Here is a 25,076-nt window from a genome sequence, read left to right on the forward strand (position 1 = left end):
TGGGAGAAAAAGGAATGCAAATGAGACAAGTTTCTTTCTTAACACACTAAGTAGACAGCAGCTTTGGGACAGTTTTCAAGTGTGTGTTCAGTTTTTAAAATGTTTTAAATAAAATTAGGATTTTATTCAATGAACTTACTTTGCTCTAACTTTGCCTGACATATACATTTTCATTTCATCAACTACATCTTGAGCCTGAAAATCAAAATATAAAGTAGAACACCTTACTTCAAAACTACATACTGCATATTGCTTTAAATTTTAGTTTACTTACAAGAACTTAAACAACATTTATTCCAAAAAACTAAATACAAACACAGACAATTTGCAGAAATTTAAGATAAATTTCTTGTCACCTAAACAAGCAGTCAAACATTTTTAACAGCATTCATCTGAGAGGCTAAAATACAACAGTATTAAAACAAATAAAAACTTTTAACACATTTTTAATAATTGAAAATAAAAATTCATAATATTTATAAATTCCAAACACAATGTAGTTAAATTGATAGTTTTAACATTTCTAAATATATCTGTCCATCTATAATATTTAAAAATTGCATGATTCAAGTAATTCTAACACAATTCATGCAACTTCTAAAATTAAATAATGAAACAATAGTAATTTTATAACCATATCTAAATACTAATATGCACATTCAGATTTCAACAACAGTAAATTTTAATAATCATAATTAAACACAATAAAGTGTTTTCATAATTTAATGTCTTTGTTAATCATTTATCAGCATGCATAAATGATACTTAAGTATTAACACAACCACCTTGGCACAATTTGGTGATTTGTTACAGATAAAAGAGTAAAAATTATTCAGTGCAAGTTCGTAGTTTTGGAGTATTTTTTTTAGAAAGATTCTCAAAATATTGATATTTATCTAAATTAACAGATGTTATCAACATGAAAATAAAGTATACTTCAATGATTTAAAATTCAAATTTTAATTATTAAGATTTCAGGATACTTTCAAAAAATAAAACACTTTCTTCAGTAAATCTTTCTGTAAATTTTTCAGTTCACAGCAATCTGTTTTCACTTAAACACATGTTAGAAAACTGCAGAGACTTCGCATCATACAAACCTCAGCAACACTGGCTATCTACCAAACGTATCTCTTCTTTGTTCTATTTCGAGATTTTGCAACAAAATTCTGTATTAATGCAGAAATTTACTGCCTTTTTTTTACATTACCGGCAAACTCCACAAGCACACATTTTAAAATTAAGCTCAATATAAAAAGTATCATTATTTGTTTATAAAAGCCTTTTTAACTTAGAACACAACCAGAACACATCTGAAAATCGCAATATTGCTTGACTAAAGAATTATTGACAGTTTGGTTGCCTGAAGAAGGTTGAAGAAAGTTGGATGGTTGCACATGGTTCTGAAAATTTGGCAACTTCTACTATGGTGGTTGTGATAACATGCAAGTACCACAAATATTAGCTATTTGTAGAATTTTGGGCTGAATTATGAGCATGTTTTATATTTACCTTCCCTCTTTCAGTTTTTCTAAAATATTAGTTTTTCATTGGTAAATGTACAAAAAATTTTCATTTGCATCTGAAAAAAGTGTTTTCATAAATCAATGATAGAGTTGGAACAATTTAAACACTTGTTTGACTGTCAAGATGACTGCTTCAAAGCCATATTTACTTATAAAATTATGTGTTACCTATTCAAAGTAAATCTTAAAAGAAATTTTTTCATAATTCTGTTTTAACACTAAAATGTAAGTAATCAAATAATATACAAGATTTGTACAGATCCAGAAATCAATCACATAACTTAGAGGATAGGAACCTTACAGAACATAAGGGTCTATGCCATTTACTTTTGTCCTTTTGGCATACAAAACACATTTTAAATTTTATACAAGAGCAGAATTTTTTCTTCATTACACATATCACGAAAGAAGGAAGTGAAAACACATACTATGAATTTTTCAAAAATATATAAATAAAAGTATTTTTTCTCAGCAACATGATGTGACAGTTATTATAGTAAAGTACGAAAATGCCAATTTTTCGACTGAGATTAAATTTGCAAATTTCATATGAAATGAAAAGTTCAAATATTTTTTAAGTTTCAAATACTACAAGTTGTTTTTTAGTAACCTCATATTACAAAACGAAGTGTATTACATAGCTGGAAACAGGCAGAAGGCAACTGACATCAAATTCTGCACAAAGAATGCCAGGAGCTTGAGTACGCATTTATTTTCACATATGTGCAAAATTTCAAATGGTATTCATAAATGGACCTTATTTAAATAATAACCACTTATTTCAAAACCTTTTGAGCTTCTGAAAAATGCCATACTTCCAGGTGCTTTTTGAAAATCATGCAAAAACATTTGAAATCTAATTAACAAACATTTTTAAAGAAAATAAAATAACAGGAATGAAAAAAGAAAAAAATTACATAAACTCTGGCACACTGAAATATGTGCATCTCTGACTGGTTAGGGTTCTTGCTCTTTGGGTCTTCTCTTACAATGAAAACTAGAATGTTATTGTACAGTTCACGAGGATCATCACTAGTATATGCAGTAGGGTCACTGATTAAGTTCATAGGGAACTTTTCCACAACATCCTGTAAAAAGAAGTAAATAAATAAAAATAAAACTTCCTTTCAAAATAAATGCAAAAAATAGCAATCAGAGTAACCTATGTACAAGGAAAATTATATTTGATGGTTATTTAAAAAAAAAGGGGGGTATATATTGTGCTCTTAATTTTGCTTATACAATTATAAATAAAATGTTGCATAGTAAACTGTAAGAAGGAAGCAAAACTTACTCCATCTTCATAATCTAAAATAAGAACCCAGTTTTTGTCAAGTTTCATCTGCATTTTCTGAGTCCAAATGCCATTAGTTTTTTCCATTTGTAACAGACGACGAAGGCCATCTTTTGGAGATACTAAACCTTTTAGGAAAAGAATCTTTAATAATTAAGATCAAACACAAAACAAAGATATTAGATCAAATTAGAATCAAAATCAAGAACTTTTTTTAATGTGTTGCTGTATCTTGCAATGACATCTGATATACTTATCTTCAGGTATACTAAGGATTAAACATTTATCTTCAGGTATACTGAATCATTTCCTTCACGTGAATATTATTAATCACCAAAAAGGGCGATAAACATTCTATTCTGGTTAAGCTCTAATAAAAGAACTAAGAAACTGGCAACACTTCACTTTTCATGTTGATGTGAACAGGGATGGTGCACAGCCCAAATTTAATGACAGTGAAATGATTATCAAACATATATTTCTGAAAGAAAGGACAGCCAATTTTGATTTGCACATGGGCAGCCGACAGTCTAAGATCAGTACTGGATGTGAAATGGCCAAAATAGAAAGCTCCCTCACATAATGACAGCTTAAACTTTGTTGAAAATCATATGTATTGTAAAATATTTAACTACTCATGTTACTCATTAAATATATGCTAATGTATTACACATATTTTTTAATTTGCCATTTCATACGCAATCAAGTTTGGATTACAAAAGAAGACCATGGTGACACACCATACTACCAAGACGACAAGGTAAGAAAATTGTTTCTTTTCTTTAGTTCATTAACTATTGTATAAATACAGGGTGCGGCAGAGAAACTACCTTATTTTAAAATGAATAACACAAATAGTATAAGCGATATCACTTTAATTTTTTTTTTTTTTAAGTTATATAGAGACACTTAAAGTTTTTATTTTTTATTTTTTATTATGGTTTAAAAATAATATCATTAAGGTGGCCTCCGTTCTGGTCAATGCATTGAGATAGTCGAATTTTGAAGTTTCTTTCCACTTTTCCCAGCATATCAAGGGTATGTTGTATATCAAGGGTATGTTGTATAGCAGCTTGAATATTGTTCTTCAGTTAAGCCACGGTCTCTGGACGTTAAGAGATTTCAGATAGCCCTACAAAAGAACTCACACGGGGCTACATCAGGTGAGCATGCTAGCCACAGAAAATTGAACCGTAAGGAGATAGTGTCCAAGAAAATGTTCTCAAAAAAAAAAAAAAAAAAAACCATGGTCTAATGATGCCTATTCTGGACAATGCACACCAAACAGGCACATATTCTGCTCATGAAGTCTTGGGGATTCATGCCAGTCCAATATTGCATGTTTTGCTTATTCACGCAACCAGAAAGATGTAACGAGCTTCATCGTTAAAGAGCACAAGGATATCATGAGGCATACTGTCAAGAACGGCTTTGCATGCATTTTTTCATGAAAGAAAATCGTGTGGATTAAGTTTTTGCCAAATTATATGGATGAAAATACAATACGTTGAAAAGTATACCATTCCATGGTAAATGCGTGCTCTCTCTCGTCCACTACATGATTGGTACTAAACCTATCTGACATTAAATGTTAGACACCGTTCTTTCCAATGAGCCTCACCCCACCCTTTTCGGAATAAATGTTGCTAAATGGCACGCATTTCAAATAAGGAAGTTCCCTTGCCACACCCTGTATTAGCAACAAAGATTATGAGGATATTATTATTCCTGATAGAAAATCATAGACCCTTAAAAAACTGTTATGGCATTAGATTGTAGTTTTATACATAAACCAAAATTAAATTTATAAAGACATAAAAGATGTCGCATTCAGATCAAATCCAAATAGTAAAACTGAATTCCAGTAATTATTCAGGATGAAAACTGAAAATGCAACTAACAATAGAGGATCTTCATGATGTATTTGAAACTGACAATGTCTCATGATGATAATTATATTTATTGAGGATAGCCAGATAACTCCTATTAAATACGAAGCTACAGTCAACGCCACTTGGGAGAAAATTGGGCAGATATACAACTGGCCTCAAGTAAATTATTTCTATTATGAAAGCTCTAGTCTGAAGCTAGAAGAAAATGGCAACAAGCAAATTCATATAAATACCACAGTAGAATTGGTTCCTAAGCTCAAAGGAATATTCGAGAACATCATATTTCAGCACTTTTGGTTGGCTCATAAGACATGCTGATAATCACTGTTGAGGCGAGATCAGAAATGGAACTAATGGCAGATATCATAAAGGGTAAATTGATCAACAAATTCAATAAAAGTGTTACAAATAATTCATCAGAATCAAAGGCATTTAAAGTCTCATTTCAAAAATAAAACAAAGAGAGAAAAATGTTGCTAATATTGTCACAAAAATAACTATTTTAGATCAGAATGTTTCCATCCAAAATCAAAACAAAAGAATAAGTCATGCCAACCCCCCCTCTCCCCGAAAAAACACACATGGATTTTAAAAATCACCAAATAAAAAATACATGTAACCTTGCATAATGAATCAAATACAAACAAAAAATAAAACAATGGAAATTGACTCCAGATGTAGCACCAAACTTTCTCTACTAACAATATCGTACTTCAATGATCAGAAAGTTTTGCTTTTGAGAGTGTAGCGAGTAATCACTTAGCAAATAATACAAAATATTTCACAGAATTTTAATGCACAAATCCTTCCAATATTCATATTCATAATAGTGAATAATGAAAGTTTTAAATCCAGAGGAGTAGAAGCTGTTCATTTCAGAACATCAAATCCTAAACAGAAAATAACTGAAGTGCTTTTATCAGAAAAATATAATCTTACGAAAGTAGTGTAAAAAGGACTCTCAATTCTGTTTAAATGAACAAAATATATACATATATGTATAAAAATTTGAAAGCTTTCAGATTTTACATTATGCAGAAAGGGGCATTTTTTTAAAGTTTTGTTTGCAATCTTTATTTATTAAATATCATGTTCTTCGCACTTAAACCATAAAGTTCAGTTCAATAGCAATATCGCAAAATAATTTTAAATTGAGCATATTTTTACAATTTCCGACACACAGTCTCATGCGCTGGAGATAAATATGTTGTTTCCCCCATACAGTGTTGCCATTGCTCACTTTTAAATCATTGAGTTTTTAATAAAAAATTTGTTAAAAGTTTTACAAAATATGAAATAGGTTATAAAACAAATTCAGGCTTCCAGATGCCCATATTTGGGTGGAAACGTACATTATTCAAAATTTGATGGCTCTAGGTACCGTCGTTTTATCACAATGTAAGAAACATACATACATTTATGCAGATTCTTCTTTAATTTCTTTAAATATAATACAAGGCTTTAATATTTGGTTGCAAAAATTTGAAAATGAAACCGACATTTCAACACAAAATGCCAAAACAAAATTAATAGTCCTTCTGGGCAAATTGGTCCTTTGGTCTAATTATTCTAGAGAGTAATACAACTAACAATCTTTACAAATTAAACCAATCAAAAGAAATGATGAATCAATGGTTCACGTAGCATCTCAATGGACAAGAAAATTGCATATAAACAATAGCATAAATGCCTTGGTCACAGAAACAATGAAATGTTTAATAGCTTGTAAACAAAGAACTTGCCAAAAGAATCACATTAGACAATTGTAAAACGTGACAGCATATATAGTTCAAGCATGAAATGCAAACTGATTTTCCATATCTTAAAGAACTAAAAATTAGAGCTCCCAAACTATTTGAACTTGTTCACATCAGCGTTTTAAAACTAATGCAAAAACTGCCAGTATTTGTTACCTATATTTTATAACTATTGTTGATGATTACAGTAGATTTACAATGTACCTAATGAAAAGAAATAATAAAGTAATTTCAACACTAAAACAATTTACTGCCCTTACAAATAATAAACTATGAAAAAAGGGGGTTAGAACACTAAGAAGTGATAAAAATGGGGAATACGCCAGTAAAAAAACCTGAAGAGTACTTTACATGGTATAAGTTATCAGTTAACTGTCTTGCATTATCCAGTACAAAATGGAGTTAATAAATGCAAAAATAGATTTCTAATAAAAATGGCAAAATGTTGTATTTTAGCCAATTTTGGTTAACTGCACAAATGTCGGGCAGAAGCAATGCTTACTGCAAATTATCTACAAAATCATATCCATACAAAACACAAAGCAATAACAAGAAACCCAACCTCTCTCATCTGCAAACCTTGCATGCAAAGCTTTTGTTTAGATCTATAAAGCAAAAAGAGGTAAGCTGGATGATACTTTTACAGAAGGAATACTTGTTGGCTATGTCAGCAGAAGTAAAGGAATTTTAGTTACTGGAGATAAAATCATAATAAGTCAATGTGCCCAATTTACTAAAGAAATTGTAACCAATGAACCTCAACAAGATAAAGAATACAGCATCTCCCTCAAACAAAGAAATCATAACAAAACTTGAAAGGAAATAAAAAATGATGTTCCTAAAAAAGAAGAAATATCAGAATGAGATGAAGAATGTTTAGAACTCAGGAGGTCAAACAGAATCACAAAAGGTAAATCTAGGTGTTTCAGAAGAAATTAACTAATTAGATGAAAAATGGCACATGAGAACTAGTAGATTTACCAAAAGAAAGTAAACCAATAGGCTACAAATGGCCTTTCAGAATGAAGCTTAGCAGAAGAAAGAATCGAAAGATATAAAGCCAAATTAGATGCAAAAGGGTTTTAGCCGGAAGTTTGGATCTGACTAATGAAACTTTTGCTTCTGTGGTAAAATGCATAACTCTACAAGTTTTCTTATATACAATTTCTTACAAACATGTCCATCAGACATATGTCAAAACAGCTTTCATTGAGCTATAATAGGACACCATTTAAACTATGATTCTATGTCCCATATATCTTGAAGTACTTATATGTAATGTCTTGTTCTGGTAATGGGTATTTTTTTAATGTACATGGACTCATTTCATTTACATTTACAGCCTTCTTGTCTTTTCTTTATATGCATTTTGTTGAATTTAGGAAGTACTTTTCCTCTGCATGCATTACATTGTTCTTTTGTTCTCATATTCTTGAATGGCATAGAAATTTTTTTTTTTTTTTTTTTTTTTTTTTTTTGTGCATAATAATTATGAAAACATAGTAAATTATTATACAAGTCAAAATAATAAATACTATACAAATAACCATTTCATATGTAAATTTAAACAAAATCTAAAGGTTAATATGGTCATGGCTGATGATACCATTTTAAAAGGATTCCAATAATTAAATTCACTTTATAATTCCTGACTCAGGTTACTGATTCTGATGCAAAATACAAATATTAACTGCACAAAATACAAATTCCAATCTTGAAATATGAAAAATTGTGAGGTTTTTGAGCTGTGCTGAGACACCTTTTCAAAAGAACTCTTAAATGACTTGATCTACCTTACAATGCATGAGTCGGGTTATTGAACTGTTTATAATATGATTCTGATGTAAAATATATTAATATTCAATTAGATATTTTGAATTTTATGTTTTCTGGCTAAATTCCTTTCGTCACTTTTTACACTTTTATATAGAGAAAATCCTGAGCATGAAAAGAAAGCTTTTATTTATCAAAATACTTTTAAATATGATAAACATAATGAGAAAAATATAATTAATAATTAACATACATACTTTTGTGGGGATAAACTCAGTAATGTACCATATATTGACACAGAACAAAATTAAATACACATATCAACAATCACTGAACACCAGTTGGAACTTCACAAAATGTTCTACAAATGTCTACAGTAGATTAAAAAAATTAAGATTAATTAAGAAGTATTTTCTTTGGGCTTAAAATTAAAAACCAAGAGATTCTGTGATCTGCCAGGAGATATGATGAAAAGCTGGATGTCTCCTGATAAACCAGGATGTACAGTTAATTCATATAAAAAATATGCAAGTTGATACTTTACCAAATTCTGATCCAACTGAGAAAGTTGCCAGGTGTTCTAATAAATAACGTGGGCTACTATCATCCACAACATCACTCATTTGATCTGGAATGAAAAAATGATCGCAATATATTAAACCACTAGTATACTTCCAAAAATATCAGATGTGTATGCAAAATATAAAATTTATGATGTTCAAGACTTCAGACAAAATGGCAAATCAGCTTTTTTTCAGAGAATTAAAGAAGAGGAGGGAAAATGTTTATAAGGTATTTTTCTCCCTCCTTTCAGCAGGTGTAGCCAGAAGCATGTCTGACACAATATACAAATTCCAGAAGCATGTCTGACACGTAATCAGGAGGTCCGAAGTTCAAATCCCAGCAAGAGCACAATATATTTTTCATGTCTTCTAGATCAATAAAACCTAATGACTCTACAAATGGTGCCCGAACTAAAAAGAACTAAAAAAAAAAAAAAAAAAGAAGGTGGTGGATGATAATTCATTAGCATCAGGATTTGGCAATTTAGTTCCCTCATCTCCATTTGACTTCAGATAAAATGGGAAGTATATACAGTATTTTTTCCTTTCCATGTGGTTTTGCAGTGTAACTGGAAGCATGTCCAATGCATAATCAAAAGTTCAAATAATCAAAGTTCAAATCCTAGCGAAGGGTTGATACTGCCTTGGCATGCTACAAGTTGATGCATATAAAGTATCTTGAAACAAAACTATTTATAATTAATTCTTTTAATAAGTAAACTGAATTACCTTTTTTGACTTGGACAACACTTGTTTAAACATGAACAATTAATATTGATTAAGCTTCTATTTTTATTGATTTTGTAGCAGTTAATCTATATGAACTAATTATTTGTTTCAGGACTTCTTTAGATGTAGATCTCTCTTAATTCATGTAGAAAATTACATTTTCCCCATCTCTTTAATATAAAATGTGTCTGCTCTAAAAGCATCGACTCTGTAAGCATAAAATTCAGTTGGTGAAAGAATTTAGAAGTTCTTTATTCTAAATTATCTTTTTAATTTATGTTTCTAACTATTATGTCATCAGGTGCTGCTCATTCTTCTTTCTGATTCATACTTGTACATGAATTTATTAAAAATCATGTCCAGTTCACATAGAGCTGTTTACAAATTTACCATACAATAATGACTATATAAAACAACTTCTTGAACAGACATGAAATTAGCATTTACAGTCTTTTTAGTGTCTTGGAGTTACTAGCATCAATATATTTTGATGCTGTTGCAAGCATTTGTGTTCGTAATGGATTGAATGCACATAGAACCAATGATAGCTTGAAGACCAGAACTAACAGTGCTAAACAGTGCAAGATAGAACAGTCAAAATGTCTTCAAAGATAAGCAACCAGCAAATGTAAAATACTAAATTGGTTTCGGCTTTATCTATAGCAGTTGACGAGTTTTGTGACATACATGATATACCACAAATTTCACTTTTTGTGTGATTTATTTCATCTACAGGTCCCAAAGAACTTTTAGGATTATTGCCACTCAAAGGTCAAACATGTGGAAAGGATATAGCAAATGCTATAATTGGATGCACTAAAAAATATCCTATTCCACTCAATAAAATTGTTTCAGTTGCAACAGACGGAGTGGAAAGTATGACCAGAGTGTAAAACGGGTTTTGTTGCTACTTTGAAAGAAAAAAATCAATCACGAGATATTTACTTACTATTATATCATTCATCAAGAAGCTCGTTGTGTGCAGACATTTCCAAAAGAAATTTGCAAAACTACGGAATCTGAGATTAAGATTATCAACCTCATTATAGTTAAAGCTATTAAACATCGTCAGTTTAAAGAATTTTTAGTTGAAATGGAGAGTGAGTATGCAGATCTTTTGTTACATAACAAAGTACATTGGTTATCAAGAGGAAATATTTTGAAATTACCTTAAAATTAAAGCACCTTAAAACTACCTTAAAATTAAAGCATTTCTCCTCAAGGAGAAAGGATGTTTATTATCCAAAACTAACGAATGATCAGTGGATCCAAAAATTTTATTTCATGGTGGAAGTCACATCTCATCTAAATCAGCTTGATCAAAAACTACAGGGGAAAGGAAACACAATATTTTCGATGTTAGATGTTACGTTATTTGAAAACAAATTATCTCATTTTGCTCAAGATTTTGAAAGAGAAACTTTGATTCATGTTCCAAGCCTGTTGAAACATTGCCAAGAGAATAATCCTGATACTGACATTTGCTGTTTCAAAACAATAATTTTAAATATGAGAGAATTTTCCTCAGCAGGTTTGAGGAATTCAGAAACAACAAAGTGACATTAGCCTTTGTTAAAAACTTCTTAATACAACTGTAACAGAATTCAAATTTTTTCCCTATAATACTGACACTGGTAGCTTTGAAATCCAGTTGCTGGATTTAAAAAAGAAAGAATTATGGTGATTGAAATTGGAACATCTTAGCACTGATACAGAAACGCTGGAGAAAACAAATGCAAGCTTAGTTCACAGCACAAGTGGTCTGCTTTGAAAGACCTGGAGAAGGAAGATATATTGATTTTTAATACATGGAATAGTATTCCTGACTAATAGAATCAGTTAAAAAAACTACTTTTTGCCATTCTTTCCTTATTCGAGTCTACATATTCATGCAAACGATCATTTTCAAAAATGAACCTTATCACAGGTAAATTGAGAAGTCATCTTATTGATGAGAACTTGGAATAATGCTTAAAATTAAAAACAACAAAATAAAAACCTAAATTACACAAACTTTCCAAGCATATACAAGGTCATTGTTCACACTAGTGTTTGTTCGTCATTGTCACGATTTAAGTTTTGGGATAGCTTACAATTTTATTTTATCAATAAACAGTGTCATTATTAAGAGTAATATCATGTTTTATTCGACATACTTATTATTATTCTTAGTTTAACTAAGAATTAAAAAACTGAAGTATGCAGTTAATTTTAAGGAGTGTTGTGAAATGCAAAATTTGTAATGTTAAAAATTGAAAAAGGTATAAGATAATATATATATCTATAAGGCATAAGATTAAAAAGGAAAAAGATATAGAGAGGATGAACAAAAGAAGATATACGAAACAAGAATGTAAGATAATTGTGGATGGGAGATTGGAAGAGGGTTGACCTCAGCGAATGTGCATTGACCAGATTGAGAACTTTCTCCGAAAAAGCCAGAGTAAAAGTACCCTAATTAAGTGAATAACAATATAACTAAGTAATATAATTTAAGTTTAAAAAATGTAGCTCTCAAAAGAGATTTCAGTCATTGAACTGATGATAATTGGCTCTGTTGACTAATGTTTGCCGACCACTGATCTAGATGAGCAGTCAGTTGATATACTAGCCCCTGGACATGAGCAGCTCTGACTGGGTGGTAGTCTCTGTGGGCTGCCTCAAATTTCAGGCATATTTAAAGCATGTTTTAGATCCTTGACATCTGCCATTCACAGGGCATATTTGCCAACCTATGACACTAAAAAATCAGGAGATTTTTCACAATGTTAAAAAGACTTTTTAAATGATAAAAATACAGTTTTTAATAATGAATTAACTTTTAATAGTAACTAATTCTTAAATGCAAGCAACACAAAAATACCTTACACATAAAAACCTTTTTATTACCGTAATTTCTGGAAGAAACACAGTGGCATTTACATGTTTAAAACTTAAATTTTCAGTGGGTGCGGCGTTTAGGTGCACTAAAAATAAAATATTTCCTATGATGGTCATTGTACATAGTTTGAATAACTTTGCCATATATTATATATAACCACATAGTTTGGATGGCCTTGTCATTGTACAAAGACTGTTCCCACACAAAAGACCATTCAGTTGCTTTTTGTGAACGTTATTTTGTTTACATCCTTTCCCTTGAAGGGACCTACATGCTTATTCACCCTAAACAGGATCTCGTAACAATAACATTCTTCCCCCTTTCAAATCAGCATTCTCATAATTTTGAATAATTTCTCTTCTCTGCCATTCGCTGAATCTTCCAGGACCCATTCTGTCCCCACCCCTGCCATTGTAAATCTACTGCAATTTTTTCAAAGGTGGACACCACCTGCGTTACAATAAGGAATTCTGAGGTATTTCCCCTTCAGCATGAATCTATTTTTCTTGGCATTCTGCCAGAGACAGCTCCCATCAGTTTGGGTGTCAAATAGTTTTTAAGTAAGAAGAGAGTGAAAATTTTTTGAAAGTGATACCTAAATGGCACTGAAGTTATACTGCTGGTTTTAAGCTTGATGAAATTTCACGTGCTAAACAAATTGGAAGCAGCTCGAAAATTTGAATTGGACGAGAGATGCATTTGACGTTGGAGAACAGAAAAAGAACTTAAAAATATGCCACAACAGAAAAGAGCCAAAAGAAGTGGTACTGTAAGGTGGCCGAATCTAGAGGAGGACCCTTGCAAACTGTATAAAGGAGCAACAAGGAAAGGGAATGGCGATTTCGACTGTAAAAATTTGCTTACAAGCAAAATTTACGGCAAAACAAATGAACATAAATGATTTCGAAGGAGGGCCTTGCAGGTGTAACAGATTTATGAAAAGAAAAAATATTTCTGTGCATACTAGAGCAACAGTCGGGCAACAATTACCAAAGGACTGGCAGGATAAAAAGGCACCCTTTCTAAAATATGTGAGAGATATTATTGACAGAAAAAACTTCTTCAGTCACAGATAATAAATATGGATGAAAAACGCCGTTAGCTTTCGACTCTCCTGCCAACAGAACTGTTGATGAAACTGGTGCAAAAACTGTATCTGTGCTTATGATGGGGCATGAAAGAACGTCATTTACATGTGTGTTAGCTTGTGCCACAAATGGTGACAAGTTAAAGCCGATGATCATTTTTAAACAAAAAACTATTCCCAAGGGAGATTTTCCTAATGACGTAATTATTTGTGCAAACAAGAACGGCTGCATGTGCGAAACAATCATGCATGAGTGGCTACAAAAAGTTTGGCAGTGTCGTAAGGGATCTTTTTTCCAACCAAAAGGGTTATTGATAATGGATTCCATGCGTGCTCATTTACTTCAGTCAGTGAAAACTAGATGTCAAAAATTGTGTACGACCGTAGCAATATTCCTGGTGGTTTGACAAAAAGCTTACAACCATTAGATTTGTCAGGTAATAAATCCTTCAAAGCTGAAGTCTGAAAGCGGTGGGAGTGTTGGATGACTGAAGGATTGCATACGTATACCAAAAGCGGTAAAATGCGTAGAGCATCTTATGAAGAAGTTGCAAAATGGGTAGGAAGTACGTGGAAATCGGTTATAAACATCGTCACTAATAGCAGGGTTCAAAGAAGCTGAAATTATATCCTTAGATAAAGACACTGTAATTCAAGAGGATTAATGTGACGATCTGGAAGACTTCGACTTTGATCAGGATGTACTAAATCTTTTTAATTCAGATAGTGAAGAATCGGATTTTGATGGCTTCATATGATGTATAGTTTGCTGTAATTCCTTTTGTAAGTAAAATTTAAAATTTAATTTTGTGATCCAAATTTAATATTTCTATGTTGCAACATTTTTTATAATATAGTCTGAATATTACAAATATGGACTTCTTTAGTGGGTAAATATAAGTATATTCGTGAATGTAAATATATTTTCAACATTTCTTACCTTTAATTTATTTTTGATTTATGGTTTCATTTCATGCATTTTTCTTAACTGATATGTCATATATCAGGACATAGCTTGAGATTTTGCATCTATATGGCCCAAGATGATTTTGCGCGCAATTTTATCTATTGCGCCGTATCTGTGTAATTTTAATTTTTTCCCGCCATTTTTCTCGAGTGTGCCGTTTACGCTAATGCGGCCTTCCTTCAGGAAATTACAGTACTTGCACGACTAATCAGTTTTCGTACAAATGTTATGAACAGTGGCAGATTTTGCTTTTGTTAAAAAAGAAACTTCATAATTTTGTTCATAGCAATTGCCACATAGGCCTTCTTTCGCCAATAAAAGTTTTTCTAATGTGTCATCACTAATATTATATCTAAATTTAGTCCTCGTTTTCGCAACAACACTGAAAATCCCCTCACACTCTGCATTACTATGGGGAACTGTCAAGATGGCCAACATAATTCTAGACAGTTCACTATATTTTAAAACTTCATCAGCACCTTTCAGTTTTCCAATTAAACTCCACTGGGTGTCAATCCTAGCTGATTTTATAACTTCATCCAAGTTTTCTAATTGTAAACTGCAAAATTGCGACTGCAATATTATCAGAGGCAACATCAATATCATAATCTTTCATGACTAAATGAAGTAACACAGGAAATCTGTTCAAAGAGTGCCTTATATCAGAAATAGATGCATTTGCCAGAGCAGAAACATCAGCAACTTTAGCATACAAAATCACTTTATCGTTGACTGGAAATTTATTTAGTATGTAATCACATACTCCACATACTCGACAGAAGTAACTTCTAACATGAAGATAAAACTTATTTTTGTCTTCAAGCCTACCATTACTTGGTGCATTATCGGCACCAAGTGCTAAACAATTATCCAGAGGGACTGCATTTTCTTTTAAAGTTTTAATAATTAGCTGTGCTATATTAAAGCCTGTCAAGTGTCCTTCTAAAGTGGGGACAGAAAGTAAACTGCATTTAATTTCTGAAGACTCTGTATTAAAAAAAGAAACAACAATTGGATACAGTTTTGAATCAGTATTATTGCTTCCATTGGTAGAGAGGCAGAACAGAGCTGTTTTAATGCAATCAATAACTGAAGATTTATTTTTCAAACCCATTTCTTTGACAAATGCACCAGTTTTGGTCCTTGCAACTTTAAGTATTTCTTAGCGATTTCACTATCGGGAAACATTTTTCTAAATAAAGTTGCAGCATGATCCGATGCATTCAGTGGCAGGTTGTGCTCCAGTAAAAAGGCAGAGAACGGACATTCTCCGTTAATAACTTTTCGGTCCTCTGTTTCCGAAGAAAAATTAAATTTTTCATTTTTTCAAAACAATTCATGTTGTCCTTGTGTTTTTGTGTACGCCCATGTTTGAGAACATCCGCCCTTGCACGATGCAAAATCAAAAAATCGCAACGAAAGACAGTACACATCGCAAATTTATTACATTTCCTTGACGAAATAATGGAAGGAAAGTCAACTGTGTATGACTTTTGAAACGTACACGAGTATATCACTTTTCTCGCAGACATAACAAAAGATGATAATTTCTAAAACTATTTCCCGAAGGGACATGTACTCACATTACTGAGGCTAAGATGAACGAAATAACTAAAGAACATCCAAATAACAGACTTGAGCTTGCTTTGTGCTCACTGGCTAATATATGCCACATGACATGCAGTGGAGCTCGATGCCCATTAGAGAACTGGAGAACGATGTTTCTGGATAGGTATGCTTTCCCTCATAAAGCAGAAATTCTCATCTGATTCCCAAAGTTTTGTTTTAGATATAATCTAGAGAAAATTCAATTGCTTTCAGACATCCAAAATCACTTTTTTTGTTCATATAATGAAATATTAAGCCAAGTTCCATAAAAATCGTGAAAAATTTTAAGAATAAGAAAAAGTCGAGAGAAATATATTGTAAATCAGAAAATTGGGAGTCTCCCGCATAAATCGGGAGAGTTGGCAATTCTGACAGGGCTTTCTCTATCTCAAGATCCCAGATGTGAACGATGAATTACCATACCAGAAACAAGGGACAGGATTTCCCTTGCTTCTGACACAGAATCTGAAAAGGTCAGATGAGACAGCCTTTCAACATCAGTGGCGAGCTCCTGGAGTATTTCCATTAGCTTCTGTTCATGATGTTTTAACTAAAGCCTGGTATAGCATTTTAAACCTTTCTCCCCAATGTGCAACTGTAACATGCCAGATGGGGCTTTGAAATCTAGCTTCCAGTTTCCAGGTAGAGTTTGAAGAATATCTGCTAGGTCTGCTCTTACAGAAGTGGCAAGATGGCAGGCCTTAGTTTGGGAATCCTATCCATTTGCATCACCAATACAGAAAACTGAGTCTTATACACTTGCCAGGAGGTCTTTCCATTATACATGGATAACTTTAGTAAGGGGCAAGAAGATAAATTTTAAGCCATCAGAATTGTTTACTGTTGTCACTACGGATTTATTTAAGCTGGCCAATTCCTTGGTTGCAGTAGAAGAAACTCTATCATTGATTTATTTGCTCAACAGCAGAAACTCTTTGTCCGATTTGTTGTTTGACAGCAGAAATTCTTTTTTTCAGCGTCTCCAACTTTATTTTCAAACTTGTATATTTTGCTTTCTATGAATTCAAATTTGTATTCTATTATGGTATCAATTCTGAATTTCATCTTGATTTGCTTCAACTTTTCCTTGAACTGACTTGACAGCCTCTTCCACCTTTTCTTAAATTTATTTGACCTCTTCCATCTTTTCTTGGTCTGCTTCCATCTCATCTTTAACAGATTTGATGGCCACATTTATCTCCTCTTGGTATGCAGTACAGGCTGCAATCAGCTGTCTTAGTTGCTCATCCATTTCTCTAGTCATCAGCATCCAATCCCACTTCTGATGCCAAAAGTTGTTGTGTGTATATGGGTTTGTAATAGTTTGAATGCACACAGAACGGATGATAGCTTGATAAAATTTATTTTCCCAAAAGAAATACTTTATAGTTTTGGAACTTTCCACAAACATTGCTCTTCTTGCTAGGACACAGCACAATCAGTAATTACCACTTCAGACTTCTACAAGTTTATTTACAACACAATGTAAAATGCACCTAAAGAGCAAAGCTTGCACGCAGATCTCTCTAAAGTCAATTCTGAACTGAAAAACTGAGAACAGATTCTCACTTTTGTCATATAGTTTTCATCAGTGGAGAAAAGTCTAAAACAGGGATTGCAAAATTAAACAAATAAAAAAGACTAATAAGAAGGGGATATAGTCCACTTTAACAGTTGTATAGCTCTCACAATACAATTCATACTGGAAATGAAGCAACTTATGACTCCCTTTGGTATGCCAGCAGCAATGCTGTTTTCATTGTAAGGATCTTAAGTTTTACTAACGTTTATTTTATTTTAAATCTTTACTATGACTTCTTATTTTCTACTTCCGGCCAGAATTAAAAGCGTTAACATATTTATGCAAAGTTTGTCTGGCGAACGCCAAGTATTTAAGTTGTGGCTTTTTGCCAAGCGAGAGAGAGGAAGCAGTTAGTCGAAGCAGGCGGCTTACCTTAGAAGTTTTACTCAGTTGCTGGTTGCCTTCCAGGCCAGAGGTTTAATCCTCTTGATAATTTTTAAACGTATTGTAGTGTTCACAGTTCTCTGTACTACATACGGCTTCCTGTTAATATAAGGCCAATCTTCCACGTTTATTACTTCAAAGTTAAGTTTAGTTATATTTTTATATTCTTACGTTTAGACCATGAGTAGTGGGTCTGTGTATTCCAAAGTACGGAAATTATTGTAAATAGAGAAAAAATAAAGGGTTTTGTATACCCTTCTTGTGTATCCTGTCTACTTCCCACAGTTATTGAACATAGCTTTCGTAAGCTCTCTGTTCCGAGTCAGGTCCTTGCATGTTCCCAAAGAAAGTAAGACGGAACATTGAACCTGATAGTGGCGCCTAACGAAGAAGAATAACCATGGCCGAGTTGCAAGAAGAACCTGTGCTGCCTGCAGAAGCGGCTCAGAATCCAGAAATGCCAGTTGCCGCCCTGGAAGGATTTGGTTACATCGTCCAGACCATGCGCGCTTCGATGAAACCAGAAGCAACATTTAATGGAAACTCACCGGTAACCAGTTTTTTGGAAAAATTGGATGACCACTTCATGCTCTACCCCGTGCATGAATTTCAAAAAGTTACCTTAGCTACCAGCGCTTTGAGGGGCCAAGCGCTTAACTGGTTCAAGTGTATAGGCAGAAGTCTCTTGGGTCAAGCCGGAAGTCCCACCTATACTTACGAGAATTTCAAGACTGCCCTAGTAAAAGCCTTCCCTGTTGTAAGGGATCGTGCGAAATTAGAAACGGAACTTTTCAGTATATATCAGCAAAGAAACGAAAACCTCTCAAGCTTTATTTTAAGAAAAATTCACGTCTTCAAACTCTTGTATGGAAACCGTGCGGATCCTGAGATAATTCAAGTGATTTTGCCGAGGTTACTGCCCCAAGTGCAAGACTTTATTGAATTAAGAAATCCGACTACACTGGAAAAGTTATTTGAGCTAGCAATCCAGTTTGAAAGTAGAACAACGGCGGACATTGAAAGAAGACGCCAATATCAACAGCGAAACCAATTTGGTGCGCCAAGACTACAGCAAACTCAAGCACACGGCTACGGAAGCAAAGCGAATCAGTGGGCAAGGAAACCCGAGCATTCAAAAACAGCCGGCGAACGTCGACAGTTCAATAGCAATCCAGGAAAAAGTCCTGCCCAACATGTCAAGCAGTTAATTATATTAATTTCCTCCCGGCCGGGTTTCTAAATAGTATTAAATCCGAATTTCCAAAGGAAATAATTGGCATCGGTTTATTGGGCCCTTTCCCAAAAAGTCAGTTAAATAAAAGTCGCTATCTCCTTGTTATGGTTGATCATTTTAGTAAGTGGACCGAAATTGTTCCCTTAAAACGAGCCTCCGCGAAATTAGTTACCGATTCTTCTTTAAATAAATATATTTTAAAATACGGGGCGCCCCTAAAAGTTATATCGGATAATGGTCCTCAATTTGTAAGTAATGTATTTGAAGACGTGCCAAAAACTGGGCATACGTCATTTAAAAATGGTCCCGTATCGGCCGCAATCAAATATAGCGGAACGGGTCAATAGAAATATAGTGAAAATTATCTGTAGTTATGTTAAAAATTTTCATAAAAGCTGGGATAACTATGTCAATGAATTTGCTCATGATACAACGGGCAAAACTCCTGCTGAGTTATTTTTAGGCAGAAAGATTATAACGCCGTTAGATAAATTATTTTATGTGCAACAAAGAGCCCCAGAATTTAAAATGGGTGATATAGAAAAACTAATTAAGGAAGCAAAGAAGAATACTGAAGTAGCACAGAGAAAACAAAAACTGTATTATGACTTGAAACGACGGGGAGTAACTTATAAAGTAGGGGATGAAGTATTAAAAATTAAGCATTCACTTTCTTCAGCACCAGAAGATAAAACTGCCAAATTTTTTCCACGATTTGAAGGACCATATGTCATAGAAAAAATAATTCACGCTGTAGTAGTGTTAAAAGCCAAGAATGGTGAAACCTGCTCCGCAAACATTGATCAAATCAAACCCTACTATGATAGTAATAAAATGCAAATATTTTCAGATCTTTTGCAGGATCCGGCACAGCAGACACCGCAGGCACAAGCTCCAGAGGTGGAACAACTACAAGTACAAGGGCAAGCCATTAAGAGGCAGGAGAAAGTGAAAAGAAAGTTTCCCCGCGGGAAAATTAAAGGTAACAAGAAAAAGGAGCCATTCCACCGTCCAGAAAAGAGAGCTCACGAACACCCCCAGAATGAAGAAGGGAGAAAGACGACGTATACAAAGAGAACCAAGAGAAATGACGGCAACTATAACCCGGCTCTAAAACGGAAGATCTACTCGTCTGACAGGACTCTCCGCAGCAAATGTCGCCGAACTGCGGAAGGGCCACCAGCGGCAGAGGAAAAGTTACAAGGAAAATTTGAATGGCCAGCAACGAGGTCCAAGCAGGAACACGAAAGAAGTTTCCCGGTTCCGCCAAGACCAGCTGCCATCAAACGGCCAAGACCACAGGCAGAGGTGAAAAAGAAGGTATTCAAGGGTGACCGAACTGGAAAAAAAAAAGAAAGCTTCTAGAGGAAGGCACTGAAGGGCGAGCCCACACATGAAGGAGGATAAATCAAACAACAATCTACGCTACTTTTCAGGACTGGGCTCAGAAAAGAATGTCCGAATATCACAAAGATAAGTAAAATTTTATGTTACTTTGCAAACTTAAGTTAATCTTTCATTCTTACTGCAAGTGGCAGATTTCAAGAAGTTTTACCTCATGCGAGATCTACCTTTAACGCCAAAAGGGCGAGAAATGAGTTGTTACCGATTTTGGTACTATGTTTTTCAATTACTCGTGCGTAAAACTAAAGTTGATGTATAATAGCGATGTGTAAATACTTAAATATTGTAAAAATTATTGTATAAATTTTATTTAAAACATTCTGGCAAGAAAGAAGTTTTAGTCTGAAAGACTTTTTGAAATGTAGTATTTCAATGTAGAAAGAATTGGCACTTGCTTTGAAAAGAATAGAAGTTAACAATGTACTACTAATGTATGTTGTCAAATGCGTAAAATTAATGGCATGTTAATATGTTCTTATATACAATGTGAACTGTTATTTCAAATGTTAAGAAATACCGTGATATGGTAAAAGTGAAAGTAATGTTAAAAATTTGCTATTCGTGTGACTGTAAAAAGACTAAATCATGGTGAATATGTGTTAAAGGTTGAATGAATGTAGTTAGGCTCTCTGACGCTACACTTCAGAGTTAGCCACTTTCAGAATAGTACCTCAGGGTTTAGAGTTAAAATTAGGGTGTGTAACGAGGTCTTGGTATGTTGAATTTTTAACACGTTAGTGCTTTGATTGTAGGAGGAAGTGTTGAACACATAGACATAAACACATTCGTGTTTGGTGTTCTTTTACAACACATGTCAGAGAGCACGGGAAGAGATAATTAAAATAGTCATGAATGAAATAAGAATGTTAAGAGAAATATAATTATACATGTTACTTGCCATTTCATTGTGTAACATTTCATTAAACTAGTTTTCCTTCCAGATCTCTGGAAGGAACCAGATTTGAATAAAAGCTCCTGTTTAGATGCAGTACAGATGAAAAAATTGTGTGTCCTGGGAGCTGCTATTGTAAAAACAAATTTCTTTCTTTTAAATTTCTAGTTTCTAGCGAAAAATGTTTGTAAAAGATTGGCCTCGCGTTAGATTCTAGAGCTAAAAGTTTTCAACAACGTCGTTTTAGACCTCAGTTTCAAACTAATTAACTCTGGCGGGAAGTATGTAAGGATCTTAAGTTTTACTAACGTTTATTTTATTTTAAATCTTTACTATCACTTCTTATTTTCTGCTTCTGGCCAGAATTAAAAGCGTTAACGTATTTATGCAAAGTTCGTCTGGCGAACGCCAAGTATTTAAGTTGTGGCTTTTTGCCAAGCGAGAGAGAGGAAGCAGTTAGTCGAAGCAGGCTGCTTACCTTAGAAGTTTTACTCAGTTGCTGGTTGCCTTCCAGGCCAGAGGTTTAATCCTCTTGATAATTTTTAAACGTATTGTAGTGTTCACAGTTCTCTGTACTACATACGGCTTCCTGTTAATATAAGGCCAATCTTCCACATTTATTACTTCAAAGTTAAGTTTAGTTATATTTTTATATTCTTACGTTTAGACCACGAGTAGTGGGTCTGTGTATTCCGAAGTACGGAAATTATTGTAAATAGAGAAAAAATAAAGGGTTTTGTATACCCTTCTTGTGTATCCTGTCTACTTCCCACAGTTATTGAACATAGCTTTAGTAAGCTCTCTGTTCCGAGTCAGGTCCTTGCATGTTCCCGAAGAAAGTAAGACGGAACATTGAACCTGATATCATGTTCTTGATGATTCTGAAATAGGAAAAAGTAGCCCAACAGCAGCTCTCCCAACAGCTTCCTAGATCTATTTTATGGGGTTTAAGTCTGGAGATCTCACTGACCAATTCATTCACTTAATATTTTCATTTTTGAGAAAATCATCTGTCAGATTATATTTATGTGGACAAGCACTGTGATTTATAAAAGAAAAGAAACTAAAATTAACTAAAGGTCAACTTCACTCCTGAAAAGGCAGATATATGGCTCTAAAATCTCTCTGTCTTACTTTGTAGCAGTTATGGAGCCTCTGTCAAAGACAAGGTCTGCATGCTTGTCCTACACGATGCCTACCCAAATCATCAAACTTTTGCTGTATATAGATGATGTACACTCTACTCTAAAAACAAATATATGAATCGCGAGGGGGGAGTAGAAAATAATTCTCATATTTCAAATCTGAATTCTCAATTTATTTTCTCAATTTTTCACAATTAGAGAGATTGTACTCCACCTATTTCTATAGATGAAAATCTTCCACTTTAAAGGGGATCAAAATACACTAAAACATAAAATGAACACTCATCCGATAACCATATCCATATGATGACCACCTCTGAAAATGCATTTCTATGAATCTATATAAACACTAATAATGAACATCAACTCTCTAAGGTTACCAAATTCTGTAGAGTCTCTAAGGTTGCTCTACAGAAAACCAAAATCAATTAGAACTGTGTATGGCTGCCTTAGAAAGATTCACTGCATTTGTTTATCAGATTTTAACATCAGGTTTAAGCAGAGGAATAATTTTCAAGCATGTCAAACAGCACCACCAACACCTACAGATAGCAGCTGAAGTTTACATTCTTTGATTAAAAGAAAATATCAATAAATACTATTTTGTGCCTTCTTATTCTTTAAAACTGTGATTAAGAAATTTTTGAAACACATCAAACATGGTAATACATTTATCAATAGCACACATGGGTAAAACACGGGATTATTACATGATTTCAACAATTCAAAAAATTTAAATACTATGGAATAAGCTATTAAACACAAATACACATATAAAATTACCTGGGCTATAGCCATTAGGATATCGATTCCGGGATCCACCTTTCATGTTTTGATTTGACTGAAATTTCTCATCAAACGAATTACTAGCACCTCTGGAAAAAAAATTGACTATTTTAGTTAAGCAAACTGGTACACATTATACTATATCATACATTCCCTTACCTGGACTATTGGAATAAAAATTAATTACCTCCTGTGGTTAACTACAGGGCTTTGTCGATCATGATTTTCAATGACTCCAGGCATTTTTCACTTCCACTTTTATTAACAACCTATGAAAAAATTAATTCTTAGTTGGAAATCAACAAGTAAACAGAAATTAAACATTTGAAATTGCATCATTATAGCAGTAGTTCTCAACCTTTATTGTACCATGCACCCCTTTCATTGCTAGAAAATCATCCCTCCTCCTCCTTTTTAAAATTCGAAAAATAGACCGTATATTTCCGAAAGTAATTCGATCCTAGCATAAGCCGAGAGTGCGTTTTTCCTTCAACATTTTGCTCTAATTTTAAAACCAACATATAAGCCGAAAAGAAGGGGGGAGTCCTGTAACGTTCAAATATGTCGCCGTGAGGACGAAAATGTTGCCAAATATCGGGTGGAATATTTTCCAATAAAATTGCCGTAAAGTAAAACAACAAACGCCAATGACGATAGAATAGTTTATAACTGCAGTAACCCAATCTGCAGCTAACACATTTTCTCCATTCATTTGTTGTTCTGCATACTATCTGTGGTATCGATGCTAGTCTTATGTTCAGTGCCATTTTACTTTTTTGTCTGAAAGATGAGGGGGAAACGACAGTAAAACTGCTTGACAGTTTTGGCGACGAGCCAGTAATAAAAATCTTCCAAAATAAAATAGTTCATACTCATAAAAAGAATAACTCATTTCATTCAAAATTAATTTTTTATACACTTAATATAAACAACAGAAATAAAATATGCCATATTCGGCGATTTATCGCTTTCGGCCGGCTAATGGAAAAATACTTACTTTTCTGCGAGATTAACGGATCCATATATAAGCCGATCCCCGTACCTCAGAAAAAGTTTCAAAAACTTTCCGCTTATACATAAAAATATGCGGTACATTTACCTAAATTTAGATTATTTTTTAATGTATTTTATAAATTAAATACTAAAAAGTACAGAAAATATTGATAAATACCAAAATTTGAATAACACTAAACTGGCCCCAAACATTCAAGAAACTAAGTTCAGAATACATGCTCAAAAATTTTGCACAAGCATGTATTTGATCAAATATTACACAATCAGAACATATATTTAAAAAAAAATTGCACTAAAGAGGACACATTTTTTACATAAGATACTTAATGTAATGACGCAAATATATTAAAAAATTCCTATAATTTTCTCAAAATTACAACACAGTTCTTATTTCTGTACGAATTTCCATAATTAAGCACTCGACTGCAATTTAACAAGGTGTAAATATGTACACTACGCAAACCAAGTAAAGGGGAGACAATTCAGTGAAAAGTATTTATTTTGACAGCCCAAGTTATGCGCATAGTAACCTCCCCCGGCGTTTTCGTCAGTGTGAAT

At 33.2% G+C, this 25,076-nt stretch overlaps 1 protein-coding gene across 3 annotated transcripts in view; it reads right to left on the minus strand.

Moving 5' to 3' along the window:
* The window catches only part of LOC118193939 (epidermal growth factor receptor kinase substrate 8-like), a 174,746-nt gene that overhangs the window by 81,942 nt on the left and 67,728 nt on the right, over positions 1-25,076 (minus strand). For all 3 annotated transcript variants that reach the window (XM_085825464.1, XM_035365099.2, XM_035365100.2), the window contains exons 2-7: positions 23,692-23,773; positions 23,502-23,593; positions 8,787-8,870; positions 2,821-2,948; positions 2,444-2,614; positions 140-195 (exon numbers count right to left, since the gene is read on the minus strand). In XM_085825464.1, the coding sequence (XP_085681590.1) occupies positions 140-195; positions 2,444-2,614; positions 2,821-2,948; positions 8,787-8,870; positions 23,502-23,593; positions 23,692-23,747 (587 nt within the window). In that variant the 5' untranslated portion in view covers positions 23,748-23,773. The remainder of the gene's footprint in view (positions 1-139; positions 196-2,443; positions 2,615-2,820; positions 2,949-8,786; positions 8,871-23,501; positions 23,594-23,691; positions 23,774-25,076) is intronic.

The sequence above is a fragment of the Stegodyphus dumicola genome, chromosome 10, assembly GCF_044657685.1.
Source record: "Stegodyphus dumicola isolate Sdum_Otavi_A_Nest chromosome 10, ASM4465768v1".
Classification (NCBI taxonomy): domain Eukaryota; kingdom Metazoa; phylum Arthropoda; class Arachnida; order Araneae; family Eresidae; genus Stegodyphus; species Stegodyphus dumicola.